The following is an 18,891-nucleotide window of genomic DNA, read 5'->3' as shown; positions in this document are numbered from 1 at the left end:
TTGTAAGAACCGTTACCTTGGTAAATGAATTTGAAAGAAAGACTTCAACAGTGCTCAGTCAAGGAATGTATTGATATTTGTGCATGAAAATCCTTTTCATTATTCTAAACTGTATGGAGAGAAATATGGCACATTCATAAATTTCAAGGTAGACTTCACACTGACTAGCATATGTTCCAGTTTTTTGATTGATGTGCATAAAGGTTTAGAGTATTGCTGTTTATATCTAGCCTTCCATTATTATAAGACAAGGGTCCCCAACCTCCAGGCCACAGATCAGTACTGATTCCATAGATCAGTACACAGCAGGAGGTGAGCAGCAGGGGAGCAAGCAAAGCTTCATCTGTATTTAGAGCTGCTTGTGTTACCACCTGAGCTCTGCCTCCTGTCAGATCAGCAGCAGCTTTAGATTCTCACAGAAGCGCGAACCCTTCTTTGAACTGCACATGTGCATGCTTCTTTTGAGAATCATCCTGAAACCATCTTCCCCTCCCTATCCATGGTGAAAACTGTCTTCCACAAACTGGTCCCCTGTGCCGGAAAGGTTGAGGACCGCTATTATAGTATGACCCTTTTTCACTATTGCACTTGATTTGATATCATTGACCTTATAATCTATAAAGTAGTAGTATTACACCAGATGTATAGCAAGTATCTTTTCCTAAATTTTTGTTTTGGCTTACAAATTTTCTTTTGATGTAAAAAAAATGCTTAAGTTCATTATAAAAAGCTGAAACTTTAGAAACTATAAATGAAGAGAGTCACTTAACATTTTGATGTATATTTTATATGAATGTTTTATCTTATCCATTTGATGTATATGCCAATTTTTTATATTTTGATAGAAACATGCCATACTTTATTTGCATACTTTCTCTCACTGGTATGTTCTTACCTGTTTTTTAATAAAATTTGACCTTTTGCTACTTTTTTCCCCATGGCTGCTTCAAAACAACTGAAGAGGATTGTGAGAGGAAAGTGGAAAATTTAGGAGTATTTTGTTAGAAGACAAATGTGAAAATATGGCATGGGGCAATTTTAGATTATAAATTAAAGGTGGCTTGTTTACTTCTGCATACTTATGAAGAGTAACATTAAAAAGAAAATTGTTTTCTGGAGTAGCTCTTTTATTCTAGAGGCATTGTATTTCTTATATTGTACTTGAGGATGGGGAAAGGGGCTTTAAATCTTTTTATAGATCAGGAAGTTTAGAAGAGAAGCTTTCTTCGAGCGTACCTCCAAATAGTTACTGATGAAGTAGGAGACAACCAAAAGAACTACTTGTGGTTTATGGGCTTTTTAAAAATAAACTATGATGTTTTTTTTTCCCCAGGACCTTAATTCCCATTTTACATCAGAAAGCAAAGAGAGGAACTCCACACCAAGCAAAACAGGCTGTTCACTGTATACATGCCATATTCACAAATAAAGAAGTCCAGCTTGCACAGATTTTTGAGGTATATATAATTACATATGATGTGTTTTTGTTGATTTTTATTTTTATTCTCTCTGATTTGATGAAGCTAAAGAGTCACTTTTTTTTTTTTAAGTTCTTTAGTCCCAGTCTAAAATATAAATTCCATGGGAGCAGGGACTCTATTTTATTCAGCACTTTAGATATTCCCAGCCTTTAGATCAGACTATATGTTCAAATACTACACATTGAAGGGTGTTTTATGTATTTTGTGTTACATTATTTTACTTAATTTTAGCTTTTTTGGCTCAGTGGTCCATTTAGCTTGAGAAGCTATTATGGACCCGACAACCCTACTTGAAAATTAGTTTTGTTTGCCTTTCCTTATGTATGATCCTTTGCCTGATTCTACTACTAGAAAGGTATTCCTATTGTCATAAACTGAATACAATATGAACAGAACCCAGTGGACTTAAATATTATGATCCATGGTCATTTTAAATATTCCCACAGGACAAGAAACCCACCAACATAACTGACTTAAAAATAAGGCTGATTTGACCGTGGAAGAATTTTCTTGTTTTTATTTTATGTGGGTTTTACTTTTCCTTTTTTTTTACATTGTTTCAATCTTATTAAATTTCAATAGGTGAAATAAGAATCAAGTGTCTAATATAACTGAAGTTACTGTAAATCATCTCTTTGGAACAGATTTTTGGGGGGCACAATAAATTCAGGAGGACTCGGGAACATACACTATTCTGTACAATGTCTATAAAACAAACTAGTAATTTTGACTGTTTTATTTTTATAGCCACTCAGTAGGAGTCTGAATGCTGACGTACCAGAACAACTTATAACTCCGTTAGTTTCATTGGGCCACATTTCTATGTTAGCACCAGATCAGTTTGCTTCCCCAATGAAATCTGTAGTAGCAAATTTTATTGTTAAAGATCTACTAATGAATGACAGGGTAAGTTTCTCATTAAATTTAGAATCATAAGATTAAGACTGTTAACATCTTTATTTGTCACAGAAACAACACGTCTGCTTTTCTCTGTGTATGATTCTCTTTTACTTTTTTTGTTATTTAAAATAACATCTTGCTATGTAGCTATTACTAGAATTTTTCTTTAAGAAAAAATTGAGAACATGAGATAGATGAATCATGAAGTAAAAAATAGAACCCTCAGTATTCAAACTCAAAAAAAAAATACCTGCCAGTTCACGCCTTCCTCTTTCTCCTCCCTCCAGTTGAATACAGCAGTGAAGGCTGCAAGCATGGCCAGTTTCATTTCCTACTCAGTTTCGTATTGTTCTTTGTACTACTGGTAGACAAGGCTGGCCACAAGTGGTGGCTTGATTGTTCATAAATTCTGTTTTAAGATGGTTGTTTTTTGTATGTAGTAAAATATACACAATATAAACTTTGCCATTTTACCCCATTTATGTGTACAGTTCACTTACATTATACACACCCATGTTCTTACTGGTTTTTTGTTTTATTAAAAACAAACAAGTTTGATAACATATGTATACACCCATATACAACAAGGGGTAACCCAGGAAAGCCAAGTACATCTCCACAGTGCTCCAAGCCACCATCCAAAATATACGTCCACATTGTTGTATAACTATTGTCACTACCTGTTTTCAGAACTTTATCATTTTGGAGAGAAACTCTACATCCGTTAACCAGTAACTCCGCATTACCTCCTCCCCACCAACCTCTGGTAACATCTATTCTACTTGCGTGCTTTATAAATTTGCTTATTACCTTCTTATCATACAATATTTATCCTTTTGTGTCTGGCTTATTTCTCTCAGTATAATGGTTTCAAGACTTCATTTTGTGCCACAATAATACTCCATTGTATGTTTAACCTATATTTTGTTTATTCATCTATTGATATATACTTGGGTGTTTTCTACCTTTTAACTGTTGTGAATAATGCTGATATGAACATTGTCCCTGGTTTGGGGGATATATGCCTAGGAGTGGAATTGCTGGATCATATGATCATTCTATGCTAAACTTTTTGAGGGGCTGCTGAACATTTTTCCACAGTGTCTATACCTACATTCCCAGCAGCCATACACAAAGCTTCCATTTTCTACACATCTTGGCCAGCACTTATTCTTTACTTGGTTTTTTTTTTTTTATTCTTTACTTGTTGTAAAGTAGTATCTTGTGGTTTTGGTTTGTGTCCCTAATGGCTAGTGATTTTTTTTTTCATGTGCTTATTGGCTGTTTATATATCTTCTTTGAATATTGAGTTTTTTGCCCACTTTGAATTGAATTGTTTGTTGTTGAGTTGTAAAAATTCTTTATATATTCTGAATATTTATATACTGAATCCAAGAATAAAAAGATTTCCCCCTGTACCTTCTTGTGAGAATTTTTTAGTTGTAACTCTTAAGATCTTTGATCCAGGTTTAAAGTTAATTTTCATATATGATATAACAGTCCAGCTTCATTCCTTTGCTTGTGGCTATATCTAGTTTTGCCAGCACCATTGAGGAGTTGAGGAGACTGTTGTTTTCCCAATAATTGGTGTTAGCACTCTTGTTTAAAATCAGTTGAGCGTATACGTGAAGGTTTTCTGCTTCGTTCTATTGGTCTGTGTGTCCATACTTATGTCAGAACCACCCATGCTATCTTGATTACTATAGATTTGTAAGTTAAGTTTCAAAGTCAGGAAGTTTTAGCCCTCCAACTTTGTTTTTCTTTTCCAGTCCCTATTTGATGGCTTTCTTGTGGGGTTCCTAGAGCACAGTGTTGTTCAGCATGAAACCTTAATGAGAAAAATTTAAAAATTTTTTCTAAAAGTTAAATTTATTCAATTTTCTATAGTCAACAGGTGAGAAGAATGGAAAATTATGGTCTCCAGATGAAGAGGTTTCCCCTGAAGTACTAGCAAAGGTAAAATTGAGTAGAACTCGATGACTGTTATGCTAAAATAAAACTAACACTTAAAAAGCATAAGGTGCTTTATTTTTAAACCAAAAATTGTGTGTTTCTCAAATTGCAGTTGTCCTTGAAGGAAGTTACATATAGATATATGTCAGCATGTTTTGTGGATCTTCCTGCCTTGCTGAAATGATTTCAGTGAGGCTGTTTTACATAGAGATTGTAGAATATTGATGTCAGAAGCACCTCAGGTCTAGCCTCATTACCACTTTTTATCTACAGGCATATGAACATTAATTTGGCAAAAACAAATGACTGTCATCATATTGGTAACTTTTGATAGATGTAAATTATCCGTCAGTAAAGCTAATTTTTAAAGTGGTAGTCTTGGGATTTAAAACAAAACTTCTTTATTATCTTATTTGATAATCTATCTCACCTTGAATAGCTTCATAGGCATCATTTATTCCATCAGTTCCTTTTTCCAGGTTGTCGATAAATAAATGTAGTAAATGATATCTACATTCTTTTGCTAGTTCTTGCATACATTTCATAACAGTCTTGAGTATAAGGCTCCAAGCAATTATGACTACAGATAATTACAAAATCTCCTGGGTTTTTTGATCAAAATAGTTCTTCAGTACTATAAGAAATATTAAAGTCTGTCTAGTTATTTTTAACCACTACAATCTGTGTAGTTTAGTTATTTAAAAAAGAAAAATATCAGTATTTTTAAATGATTTGAAAAGCAAGTGTCCAGGTGTGAAAAGTCTGAATTCAGAAGCCAGAGCCTGGGTATGCTATCTATCATAGTAATGTGTCTTAGGTTGCCTTACTTATTAGAAATAAGAATACCTCCCTCACAGAGTTGTTTGGTAGATTAAATAAAATAATAAATGTACAAATCTGGGGGAAGCACCTGGCATAAACAGAATAAGTATTAGTTCTCATTATTATTATCCTACAGACTTGTTTAATAAAACATGTCTGCTGGCAGTTAAGTAATCTCGTTAATTAACATAAATCTTCCCTTTAAGTGGAATTTTAAGTTGCTTTCTTTTTTTAGCATGTTAATATTTTATAGGTACAGGCAATTAAACTTCTGGTAAGATGGCTGTTGGGTATGAAAAACAACCAGTCTAAATCTGCCAATTCAACTCTTCGGTTATTATCAGCAATGTTGGTTAGTGAGGGTGACCTGACAGAGCAGAAGAGGATCAGGTGAGATTTTTCTTCCTTTCCAATTTTTTTTTGAGCTTCAAGATGTTGGTAGAGCTTACATAAGAATTATTTACTTAATATTAGCTGTTATAATTGCACTGTATGTTTTGTGTTTCAATTATGTACTTACTTCGGGTTTATATCTCAATAATGGTGTATTTTCATTTTTAAAGACTGACCTTTTTCCAGTAAATTTGTAGTCATAATCATTATAGCAGTGTTACAGTTAGCTTCAACATTTGGATCAATTAAACAAATATTTGTTGAATATTTGCCAAACACTAGGAAAAGCATTGCTGTAAAAACAGATAAAATTCAGTTCCTGCCTTCAACTTACCCTGTAAGTATAGTGATTGAACAAGTGTAGTGTTTTGATGCCATGAAAGGAAATAAAAATTTCAGTGTAGATTCAAAGAAGAAAGAGTTGCAGCCTCTTGGTGGTTTGCAGACTATATAAGGTTCTGCAAATGCCAAAAAAAATTTGTTTCCATTTCTACACATGTTCAGTCTTTAAACCTGTGAAATCACCATTTCTTTCTGTACCTTTTAAGATGAAAATAAAAGTCAAATTTTTCATTTACTGGTCTACTTGTGATGCACTCTAGAGGATAGACTTAACTATTCATTTATGCTTTCAGTATTTATTGAACACTATCATGCCAGGTACTGCCAGACCTTTTAAACGTACAATAATTTCTTCCTCTAAGGAATATGCATTCTATTGGAGGAGATAGGAAATGCACAATTACATTCAGTAGAGATGCTGAATGCTTTGATAAACTGGAGAAAACAATCAAAAATGATTTTTATCATAAGCCAAGAGTAGGTTTGCATGAACAGATTGAAGAATAAGGACAGCAAGTTTTAAATTTGGGGAAACCATGTACAGTGTGTCGCAGAGGCTTAATAATGAGCTCTTACAAATCAGTGATAAACAGGCAGGATCCCAAATAAAGATGAAGATTATATATTGCCAGTTTATCTTTAAAAAAATGTTTGACATCACTAAATACAATAAATACAATTTTAACTTAAGTGGAACCTCTTGTCTATCAAATCATCAAAAAGAAATTTTTTAAGCAATCATTACTCTTTGGGATCAGGGAAAACGATTTTCCTCACTACTGCTGTGAATATAAATGGGCATAGTCTTGGCAGGACAGTTTGGCATTTTGTTTCTGAGTCCTTATATTAATGTTATTCTTTGGCTTTATTTTTATGTTCATGAAATTAAAAGAATCATATAAAAATATACATACTAACATGTTCTTTCCAGTGTGTTTTTTTTTTTTTTTTCATTGCAAAACACAGGAGAATGGCCAGTTCTGGAACATGCATATTATGAAATATTAGGCAGATCTTAATTAGACATTATGTATCCCATCGGAGAAGGCGGTGGCACCCCAATCCAGTACTCTTGCCTGGAAAATCCCATGGATGGAGGAGCCTGGTGGGCTGTCCACGGGGTCGCTAAGAGTTGGACATGACTGAGCGACTTCACTTTCACTTTTCACTTTCATGCATCAGAGAAGGAAATGGCAACCCACTCCAGTACTCTTGCCTGGAAAATCCCATGGACTGAGGAGCCTGGTGGGCTGCAGTCCATGGGGTCACTAAGAGTTGGACATGACTGAGCGACTTCACTTTCACTTTTCACTTTCATGCTTCGGAGAAGGAAATGGCAACCCACTCCAGTACTCTTGCCTGGAAAATCCCATGGACTGAGGAGCCTGGTGGGCTGCAAACCATGGGGTCACTAAGAGTTGGACATGACTGAAGCGACTTAGCAGCAGCATGTATCCCATAGTTTAGCTTGGACTCTGGAATCAGAAACTTACTCAACTTCCTGCTCCATTTACTAGTTGTATAAACTTGGATGAATCAGTTTTCCAAGCCTCAGTTTCCCCATCTTCCAGAGTAACATACCCAGATAGTAGCATTAGTAATTTTTTTAAATTCCTGAATCATTTGCCTCAGAAACCATTTGAGAGTCCTTCATTGTTACCAGTGCTCACTTTGATGGTCATGTGGTCCAAGAGTGCCATGTTTTCTCCTCTTGTGGTAAATAATAGTCCCTTGTGGATTTAGGGCAGCTTTACATTTTTTGAAATCTTTAAAATATCAAAGCTATATTATGTTCCATTTAGCAGTTGAAGTAAGAAGATTGTTCTTTCACCACATCAGTGTCACATTTTACTATTTAGATAGTTTAAGCTGACTGGGTGGGGAGTGGGGATTCCTGGGCCTTCTAGATTCCCTTATAAACCTTCCTGTTGGAAAGGAAAGCCTGCCTCAGAGACTAGTACCTGAGAGACACTGGCTCTCACCTCCATATTCTTTCCAATTTTAGATATTTGTCTAATGCCGCCTCCTTTAGGGTACAAATCACTTCCTAATTCATAGCCCTTCCATTTCATCAGACATATCTAGGCTTAAGATTGATTTCTATTATGTCTGTGTAAAATGTGTGTGTGTGCTTAGTTGCTTCAGTCGTGTCCAACTCTTTGCAACACCATGAACTGTAGCCCACCAGTTTCCTCTGTCCATGGGGATTCTCCAGGCAAGAATACTGGAGTGGGTTGCCATGCCTTCCTCCACGGGATCGTCCCAACCCACAGATTAAACTCAGGTCTCCTGCATTGCAGGCAGATTCTTCACCATCTTAGCCACCAGGGAAGCCCCTGTGTAAAATATGTGTATGCATTTAAAAATTGTGGGAAATAGATTTTAAATGATAAGTGAATTTTAATTTCTCAGTTTTTAGTTTCTTTACAGTTCCTAATGTAAATGGTTCTTGCTAGTGTTGCAGTTGGTGCTATTGTAAATGAAAGCAGAGTTCCTTAGTTACAGTAGAGGATCTAAGCTAAAATGTAACTAAAAATGAAGGCAGCCATTAAAAAGAATGAAAGTTTGCTATTTGATACAACATGAATGGGCCTAGAGAGTATTATGCTTAGTGAAATAAGTCAAAGATAATATTGTATGTTATCACTTATATGTGGAATCTAAAAATTAAAACTAGTGAATATAACAAAGAGACTGACAGATACAGAAAACAAACTAGTGGTTACCACTGGGGAGATGGGAGTGGGGAGGAGCAAGGTAGGGGATTAAAAGATACAAACTACTATAAAATATGCTGCAAGGATATATTGTACAACATGGAAAACATAGCCAAGATTTTATAATTAAGTGGAGTATAATCTATAAAAATTTTGAATTGCCATGTTGTACATCTGAATTTAATATAATAAATCAGCTATACCCAAATAAAATAAGTAAATAAAAATGTTTTTAATGAAGGCAGATAAATGTAATATCAGATAGTCACAATGATTTGAGCCTTCTTCCCTCTGTTGAGTTCAAGGACTCAAAGGATCTTTCCCATATTTATACATTATGTCAATTTAAGTGTAAATTATGCTAAAGACCTTAACAGTCAAAAAGGGATCAAAGCGCTTTATGAATGATAATGGTTATAGGAAATGTTTCTTTCTTTCTTGTTTGTTTATAGTAAATCTGATATGTCTCGCTTGCGATTAGCTGCTGGTAGTGCCATAATGAAGCTTGCTCAGGAACCTTGTTACCATGAAATTATAACCCCAGAACAGTTTCAGCTCTGTGCACTTGTTATTAATGTAAGTAACAGTCTTGTTTTGTGATTTACTTGGCCTTCAACATTAAATTTATTAATACGATTATATACTTAATACAGATTAAGTATCCATTTACTCTGTGGATGTATGCACAAAAGGGATTGCTGTTATTACTATTCTAACCAGTTATCTCCCCACAATTTTTACTTTCTTAGTATAATTATATCTTTTTAATGAAGACATTAAAAATGCTTAAAGTGTTCTTTTGTAAATGTTTGCCAGTTTTTAAAAAACTAGGGGTTTTTGTTAATGATTTAAAAAATACTAATATTTTTAAGTAGTTTTGGTTTTGTGCTGCTGTAGGATGAGTGCTATCAAGTAAGGCAGATATTTGCTCAGAAGCTACACAAGGCACTTGTGAAGTTACTGCTCCCATTGGAGTATATGGCCATCTTTGCCTTGTGTGCCAAAGATCCTGTGAAGGAGAGAAGAGCACATGCACGACAGTGTTTACTAAAAAACATCAGTATACGCAGGGAGTACATTAAACAGAACCCCATGGCTACTGGTAAGTAACTTTCAAAGTGCTGTGTGCAAATATATCTTGTCAATGTATCCATTTGTGGAGGGTTTTATTTCTTATATTTCTGTTGTATTGGGTTGGCCAGTAAGTTCATTCATGTTTTTCCAATAAGATGGCCAAGCCAACAGTGTATAACACTGGGACTTTTATAGAATGTTGCTGTTGCAGTTAAGATGTATGTAAAATTTAAGGTTTTAGTTTCTGAGTCCTGTTTATAATGCATATAAGGAAGAACTGCATTTTATAGGATGAGCAGCGTGGCTTGATTTGAACACATTGCTCTGATGTTGGAAAGTAAAGTCCCTAGCTTTGCCAGGGACTCAATCTTAAATTAATCCTTTGTCTTTCGTAGCCTTCAAAATTGAAAAAAGTATTTCAGTATCATCCAGATGATATGTTGCCTCTAATTTAGAAATAATTGAGGGAAAAATGTTAATTGAAGTGGTTAGAACATTAAATTAGGGAGAGATTTTTATAAAAGCTATTATTACTATTGTTAATAATAATGTTTTCACTCTAGAGAAACTATTATCACTGTTGCCTGAGTATGTAGTTCCGTATATGATTCACCTGCTAGCTCATGATCCAGATTTTACAAGATCACAAGATGTTGATCAGCTTCGTGATATTAAAGAGTAAGTCATGTTGATTTTTAAAGAATTTTTAAAAATATTTTTACTTTTTAAAAAAGGCTTAATTTTTATGTTACTGTCCCCATTAGAATAAAATTTTTTATGGTTTTCTTTTATTGTAAATTTTAACTTTCGTCTTACAAAATTGTTTCTGTCTAATAAGTTCTGTTTGGTGGTTTTGTTTGTTTGCTGTTGTTTGCAGTTAGCTTTAGCTGAGTCTTTGAAATAGATTGACTTGGTTTTTATGTTATTTTTATTGTTTGTGTTAAATGGGCTTCAGTTACGTCAGTTTGATCATTTAGAAAGCCATGTGAAAGCCATGTAGGGAAAATTTCTCTCTGTAAAGCTACACTTTCAACCTCAAAAGATGCCTCAAAAGCATGCACACACATAAAAGATACTCTGTGGCAGGACTATGGTAATACAAAATTAGAGATGTTACACCAGTCACAGAGAGGTTTGTCTCTGGTGGAAAGACAGGCAAGTAAACAATTGCAGAATACTTAAGTGTTTTTATGTAAAATAGAACTTTGTATATTGATGCATGGTGAGTAAACAAGTACACAATGGCCTAGAATTATCTACAAATGACTCCAAGAAACTTTAAAGCAGTATTTACTTTGCCATTGATATGCTTTTGCTTTGTACCTTTAAATCGGTCCCTTCAGCTTGTATTTAAATTACTATGATTTTTTATATGGGACATGACACCTTTTAGTTCTAATCTTATTTGAGGTTGTTGTTGTTGTTCAGTCTCTAAGTTGTGTGGTAATCAACATTTATTTCTGCCTCCTGTAGCTCTTTAAGGAGACATAGGTTCTAGTCCCAGCTATGTGAGTAAAAGCTTTACTTCTCTGAGCTTCTCTGCTTCAGTTGCTTTATCCATAAAATACAGGATATGAAATAGGTAATTCCTAAAATGTCTTCTAATTCTGATTTCTGTTTATTTTATAAATATATTTTATTTGCAAATTCTTTTTTTTATATAACTTTTATTTTGGGATTTCCCAGAAAGCACTTTGATAAAGCAAAAAAATAATGTATATGTTCGCCTAGAACACTATGTCTGTGTTAAGCAAACTTTGAGCCCTGTTTCAGTTCAAGGCCATCATGTGGAAAAAGGTTAGACTTAAGAGAGGAGTAATGATGTGGGAAGAGCACTGAAGTCATTCAAGTTAGAACTGAAATCACTGGCACATACTTTTTGATTCTACCTAGTAGGCAATGCTTTTGAATATCTCTGAACATTTCAAGTTACTGTAACTTCTTTTTCTAGTTAAGGTGTACAGTTTCTTAAAGTATACAGTTAGATTATTCATTAGACTTTTTTTTTTAATACAGGGTGTTATCAGATACAAATTTCCCTTTCAGCACTACCAGTGCTGAATCCTATTAGTATAGTATGTTGTGTTTTTATTTGTCTTAAGGTATTTTCTAATTCTTCTTGTGATTTCTTCTTTGACCCGTTGATTGTTTTAAGAGTGTGGTTTGGGAATTCCCTGGCTGTCTAGTGTTTAGGATCCACGCTTTTAATGCAAAGGGCCCAGGTCAGTCCCTAGTCAGGGAACTAAGATCTTGCAAGCAACATGGCCAAAAAAAAAGTGCGAAGTGTGGTTTAGTTTTCATATATGTGTGAGTTTTCCAGTTTTCCTTGTTTTCCTTCTGTTACTGACTTTTAGTTTCATGCTGTTCTGGTCAGAAAAGATACTGTTTTAAGACTTGTGGCTTGCTGTCGAGGCCTGTTAAGACTTATGGTCTGTCCTAGAGAATATTCCAAGTTCACCTGAAGAAACTGTGTGTCCTGCTATTGTTAGTTGGAGTATTCCATCTGTGTCTGATATGTCTGATTGGTTTATGGTGTTGTTCAAGTTCTCTGTTTTCTCTTTGGTCTCCTCTCTGTCTTTTCTATCCATTATTGAAAATAAGGTATTGAAATCTCTTATTGTGGAACATGTATTTCTCCCTTTACTTCTGTCAATTTTTGCTTCATAGGTTTTGGGACTCTGTTGTTAGGTTTGTGTTTATAATAGTCATATCCTCTCCAACACAGTCCTTCTGGGTCTTTTGCAATCCAGTTTGTCTAATTATAAAATAGCTACCAGCTCTCTTTTGGTTACTGTTTGTATGAAATGTATTTTTTCCCCATCCTTTAACTTTCAATTACTTTGTGTTTTTGTATCTGAAATGAGTCTTTTATAGACAAGATATATATATGGATCTTTTTTCTCCCTTAATCTACTCTGCTTGTCTGCTTTTTAATTGGGAGATTTAATCTATTTTCATTTAAAGTAATTACTGATACGTAATTCTGCCATATAACTATTAGTTTTCTCTGTGTCTTATATATTTTTTGTTATTTAATTGCTCCATTACTGCCTCTCATTTTTGTATTTACAGTTGAACTTTACAGCATGAATAGGTTTGAACTGTGCAGGTCCACTTACATGCAGATTTTTTTCAATAATAAATACTATAGTGCTTTAAGATCCACAGCGGGTAGACCCACAGATACAGACAAACTTCATATACAGAGGAACCGATTATACATAATTACTCTTAACATCTTAAAGTTGTAACGACCTATTTTGAATAATAGCAACTTAGTTTCACTAGTGTAGAGATACTCTGCTCTTGTGAAATATGAAATCGCTCCTTTGTGTCCAACTCTTTGCAACTGCATAGACTGTAGCATACCAGCCTCCTCCATCCATGGAATTTCCCAGGCAAGAGTACTGGAGTGGGTTGCCACTTCCTTCTCTGCTCTTATACATCTCTGTTTCATTCCCTTTATATTGTAATTGATACAAATTATATCTTTATATATCATTTCTTTTCACATAGATGTGATTATTTTTATGCTTTTGGTTTATTTACTTGTTTTCAGCTGTGCTGGGTCTTTGTTGCTGGCAGGCTCTTCTCTAGTTGTAGAGAGCGGAGTCTGCTCTCCAGTTGCGGTGCTCAGGTTTCTTATGGTGGTGGCTTCTCTTGCAGAGCACAGGCTCTGAGGCACGTGGGCTTCAGTAGTCGCGGCACATGGGCTCAATAGTTGTGGTTCCTGGGCTCTGGCACACAGGCTTAACAATTGGGGTACAAGGACTTAGTTGCTCTGCAACATATAGGATCTTCTTGGATCAGGAATCAAACCCTTGTCTCCTTCATTGGCAGGCAGATTCTTTACCATTGAGCCACCAGGGAATTCCCTGCATTTGCTTTTTAAATCATATATTTAAAAAGGAGTTACAAATCAGAAGCTCAGTAATGCTGGCCGTATATTTTAGCTTTGTTACCTTTACCAGTTTTTTTTTTTTATTTCTTACGGTTTCAAGATACTGTTTAGTGTTCTTTCATTCCTACCTGAAGGACTGAGTTTGGTATTTTTGCAAGACAGGTCTACTAAAAGCAAACTCCATTAACCTAATGCTAAATTTTCCTTTACAGTAGTCTTTTAAAACATATATATATACTATAGGCAAAGAAGTACACACAGATTATCTTCAAGTGATTTTTTTCTCCTCTTGATAGAGTAAAGCAGTAAGTCCATGGTGGTTGCCTAAAAAATCATCATGGGAACTTAATAATAGATTTTGATTCTAGATTTGGCAATGTAAGTTCCTCAGATGATTCTAATCTTCATCCCAATTTACTTAGAAATTCAGGTGTCACCAGACACTTTATGTATTAAATGACTATAAAATAAATAAGCGGAAAACAGAAAAATGATTTGAAATGTGACTGTTTCGCTGAATTACTCGTTATATGCACACCAGTCTCATAACACATGAAATTCAGAGTTATGTCACAGTAGAATTACATATGAGCCCTAGGTCATAGGATAAATAGCTTACAAATGGTCAAAATGGCAAGACTATGCTGTATGCTGGTTTGCTCGTCATTGCTGGATATTAATACACATTATATTATCTAAATGTTTATTAAATACCTATAGAATGACTCTTCATATGTATGCCTCATGAAACTGTCAGGCTTTCTCATATTAAGCTATATGTTCATGTTTGTTATTTGTGATGTTATATCCTATTTTAATTGAATGTTATTAACAAGATATTTCTATTAATCATTAGAGTTTTATTCTTTGTATACTCGAACAACAGAACTTCCCAGTAAACTATTTTATCCACTCAGCAAAAGAACCTGCAATTAGTCTCTTTATTAAGTGAATATGTTTCATTTAGGTGCCTCTGGTTCATGCTTGAAGTTTTAATGACAAAAAATGAAAATAATAGCCATGCCTTTATGAAAAAGATGGCAGAGAATATCAAGCTAACAAAAGATGCCCAGTCTCCAGATGAATCCAAGACAAATGAAGTAAGATATATATTAGGCCAGTGACTATTAAGAAATTACACGGAAAAAGCAATGTGACCCTTGTCCCACTTGTTTTTCCTGTTGTATAATAAATAGATTACAGAATGCTTATAAAAATATATGCTTATAGTTTATAAATATATGTACTTTTTCTTCTATTACATTGAATTCTAATTTTTGAAGACTGTTTATTACTCTGAAAAAGATACTAAAATATGTACAGAGCATGGGGATAAGAACTAGTGAAATTTATAACTATGCTATCTTAAGAACTAGTAAGTGTTACAGACCAGTAGATATTCTTGTATGTTTCCTTTAGTTTGTTGTTTTTAATGCATACTTGGCATTCATGTTAAAGTAAAATGAAGGGGACTTTTTTGTTCTTGTTACTAGGAAGTTACATCAGAAGAAGTGCCAGAGACAACATGCAGAATGTTCAAGGAATAAGCAATAGCCCCATATTACTGTGTTGATTCCATGTTGGGTAAAACTGGTACCTGTGCTTATTTTGCCCTCCTGAAAGTTAACGTGATTTGTTCCCTCCCTAGAAACTTTATACAGTGTGTGATGTGGCCCTGTGCGTGATAAATAGTAAAAGTGCTTTGTGCAATGCAGAGTCACCAAAGGATCCAGTCCTGCCAGTGAAATTTTTTACACAACCTGAAAAGGTAACTTTCTTCTCTTCATTTTTCTACTGTACTGAACTTGTTTAAATTTGTTACTGTCATCCTGGTGGCAAATACTAGACTGTCTTAACTACAAAGTAAAAAAAAAATACCTCTGTGAGTTTATCAAGAAAGGGGAGACTGTCTTCCAAAGCCTGAAAAATATCATTCTCACCTTACAGAGTAGAGAATACAAATCAAGCTTGGTGGTGGTGTTCCTATGTGAGCTATTCCTTCTGGATATTTCTAATATGTAAGAGGAATTTTCAAATTTCTTAAATTGTTTTCATCTCATCCTGTTAAAACACTGTTAGTATTTTTTCAGACAAGAAATAAAATGGTAGAGTGTAAATTATATACATCTATATATGAAATAAAGTATCAGTATGAATGGAATTGGTCTTGGCAATTGACAGACCTGGATTCGAAGTTAACAGACTTCCCCGGCGGCTCAGCCGTAAAGGATCTGCCTGCAATGCAGGAGATATGGGTTTGATGCCTGGGTCATGAAGATCTCCTGGAGGAGGAAATGGCAACCCACTCCAGAATTCTTGCTGGGAAAATTCCATGGACAGAGAAGCCTGGTAGGCTAGTCTGTGGGGTCACAGAGAGTCAGACACACAGCTAAACCACTGAACACGCACCCAAGTTAACTCTTCTAAGCTTCAATTTCTTCATCTCTAAAATGCAGATGATGATAATACCTGTGAACTATTACTAATATGCCTAGGTCTATAAGAGTTAGTCAAAAGGAAGCGTTAATTAGTGGTATTGTTAATAATGGGGCTTCCCAGGTGGCTCAGTGGTAAAGAATCCGCCTGCCAATGCCGGAGACGTGGGTTCTATCTCTGTGTTCAGAAGACCTCCTGGAAAAGAAAATAGCAACCCAGTCTAATATTCTTGCCCTGGAAATCTCATGGACAGAGGAGCCTAGCAGGCAGTCCATGGGGCTGCAAAAGAGTAGGACCTAACTTAGTGACTGAACAATAATAATAACATTATTAATAATACATAGTACATTTATTCTGCTAGCAACAAATGAAGTTTTCCACGTAAGTAAATTTTTCAGCCAACTAATAGCTCTTTAAATTTTTCCAGCTAATTTGGATTTTAAGACTTTTTTTTTTTAACAGATTGCATTTTATTTATTATCCACTTTAAGGTGACATTTTGAAGTTTTAACTTTCCTGTTGTTTGTTTTTTTAAAAAAATCAATATTTTTAATGGAAAAAATATGGCATTTAAAAATTTCAACAAAAATTTGTATCCAGTTTTCTTTAATGATCTAGTACTCAGAATTTATGCCTGGTTTTAATAGGAATAATAAAGATTGCAAAGTTACTTGCCTTCTAATTGAATTTACTGGTCTTTATAAATACTCCTACATGAGCTCTTGAATTTAAATTTACTTTATTGCTGACCCAGGGCTATTATGACTAGAATAGTACCTATATAGAATTTACATACAGTAGTAGTCCTGTCATCGAGAATTTAAGTTGCTGTTTGTTACTATCTCATTCTAATTGATTTTTGTTTTGATATGAAACTTAGAATCTTTTTAGCCTTCATAATAATACTTAGAGTTTCCATTTTCAGTGAGCATCTTGCCTCATTTCCTTTTCTAATATACTGCTTTTAATATGGTGTAAGTTCAAACACAAGAAAATTAGGGATATTAAGATCATGAGCCTAGTGATATTATAGTATATCTTGATGTAACATTTATTTTGGCTGTATAAAAGCCTTTGTAAGGAAGAAAAGAAAGATACAGCCTTGCCTAGACTTCATATCGAAAGTATGATTTCTTCATAGGCACATTTAAGCCATTTTGTTCTTTTCTATGACACTAGTGTGAAGGTCAACTTAGTAAAAGAAAAAATAATTTTTAAGGTGATTACTTAGAAATGATGAACATCCGGATGATAACAGATCATTTGGCTTCTGTGTCTTGTGGTTTACTCGTGCTATTCCCAGGGTAATTAACAGAGAGAGCCACCACATGATCAGATTGAACTCTTTAAGTTTTGTATAGATATAACTTGTAAGAAAGTATCATCAGTGTCCACGTTTGGTTTAAATTCATTTATTAACTAGTTAATATCACTGCTGCCCAAGAACATTATGATCGCCTTTATTAGATTTTGATGGTGTATTTACCTTTATGATTTGCAGTCTACTTATGGTTCTAAGAAACAAAATATTTTTAATTAAAGTAAAAGATTTTTTTTGTTTCAGTAAGGATAATTTTCTTGAGGGTTCCCTGGTGGCTCAATGGTAAAGAATCCACTGCCAATGCAGGAGAAAGGAGTATGATCCCTGGACTGGGAAGATCCCCTGGAGAAGGAAATGGCAATCCACTCCAGTATTTTTGCCTGGGAAGTCCTATATACAGAGGAGTCTGGGTGAGCTACCATCCATGGATTTGCAAAAGAGTCAGACACAACTTAGCAACCAAACAAAAACAGTTTTCTTGAGATCCTATGTGGGGTTCTTTTAGTGAGTATTAAGTGCCTGATATATGCTTAGTACCATTTTGGGTGCTTTGGGAGCACAGAAGTAAATTCCCTGGTAGTGCAGTGGTTAAAGAGTCTGCACGTCCATTGCAGGGGGCCTGTGTTCAACCCTTGGTGGGAAAGATCCCACATGTGTGACACAGCCAAAAAAGGAAGTAAATTTTATAATAGAGTGTAGGTGAACACAGTTCATTGAGTAAACTGGAAACTAATAGAAGAAGTATGTTTTATTTTAAATGTGATTTAAGGGAATTCCTTGGTGATCCAGTGGTTAGGATTCCATACTTTCAATGCCAATATCCTGGATTCAGTCCCTGGTCAAGGAACTAAGATCCCACAAGCCATGTGGCATGGACAAAAACAAAAAGTAATTTGCCTAATTTATCTCTAAATTTGACTAAGTCTTGTGTGTCACTTGATTTAATTTTAAAACTAAACTTATGGTATGGTTCATGAAATAATGCTTTGATGATTTGATAGATTTCGTAGCATAAATGAACCTGTTACTGTAAGGCATAATGCCTGAAAAGTCTTTTATGAACAATAAAAATATGCATGTTCACTTTTTTTTTTTGATAGGACTTCTGTAATGACAAGAGTTATATTTCAGAAGAGACAAGAGTACTTCTGTTAACAGGAAAGGTATTATATACTAGATAATTGGGGGATCTTTATCTCCTGTGCATATTACTGCTAACCTTTAAACATCCCTCAGGTTTTATGGTTCCTGATTCTTAGACATCATGTTGTGGATTGTAGCATCTAAAGCATTTGTTCTCTTGGACTTTTTTCTGCCATGAACCATTTTTGAGTTAAAACCATGTGTCCTCATCAGTACGGATAGGGTTCAAGTTATTTAGAATTCACAAAGCAAATTTCCCTGAAAAATGATATAATAAATTTAGATGTGTAAGAAAAAAGAAATAATTTTAAAGTATTAATAAGTTAGTTTATATCCTATAAAGGTAATATGCTATCTAAAAGGAAAAAGGAAATTTAATATTTAATAAAGAATCTAAACTGTTAAAAC

At 34.5% G+C, this 18,891-nt stretch overlaps 1 protein-coding gene across 5 annotated transcripts in view; it reads left to right on the top strand.

Annotated features, from left to right (window-relative positions):
• The window catches only part of PDS5A (PDS5 cohesin associated factor A), a 134,295-nt gene that overhangs the window by 96,433 nt on the left and 18,971 nt on the right, over positions 1-18,891 (top strand). For 4 of the 5 annotated variants that reach the window (XM_024993544.2, XM_059887860.1, XM_024993545.2 and 1 more), the window contains 10 exons: positions 1,334-1,457; positions 2,229-2,387; positions 4,269-4,337; positions 5,410-5,546; positions 9,061-9,184; positions 9,506-9,710; positions 10,246-10,360; positions 14,551-14,683; positions 15,232-15,351; positions 18,441-18,503. In XM_024993544.2, the coding sequence (XP_024849312.1) occupies positions 1,334-1,457; positions 2,229-2,387; positions 4,269-4,337; positions 5,410-5,546; positions 9,061-9,184; positions 9,506-9,710; positions 10,246-10,360; positions 14,551-14,683; positions 15,232-15,351; positions 18,441-18,503 (1,249 nt within the window). Of the gene's footprint in view, positions 1-1,333; positions 1,458-2,228; positions 2,388-4,268; positions 4,338-5,409; positions 5,547-9,060; positions 9,185-9,505; positions 9,711-10,245; positions 10,361-14,550; positions 14,684-15,231; positions 15,352-15,530; positions 18,504-18,891 lie in introns of those variants that run through there. The other variant, XM_059887862.1, reaches the window with a different exon arrangement.

Source organism: Bos taurus, chromosome 6, assembly GCF_002263795.3.
Source record: "Bos taurus isolate L1 Dominette 01449 registration number 42190680 breed Hereford chromosome 6, ARS-UCD2.0, whole genome shotgun sequence".
Classification (NCBI taxonomy): domain Eukaryota; kingdom Metazoa; phylum Chordata; class Mammalia; order Artiodactyla; family Bovidae; genus Bos; species Bos taurus.
This window is presented reverse-complemented; position numbering and strand designations above follow the sequence as displayed.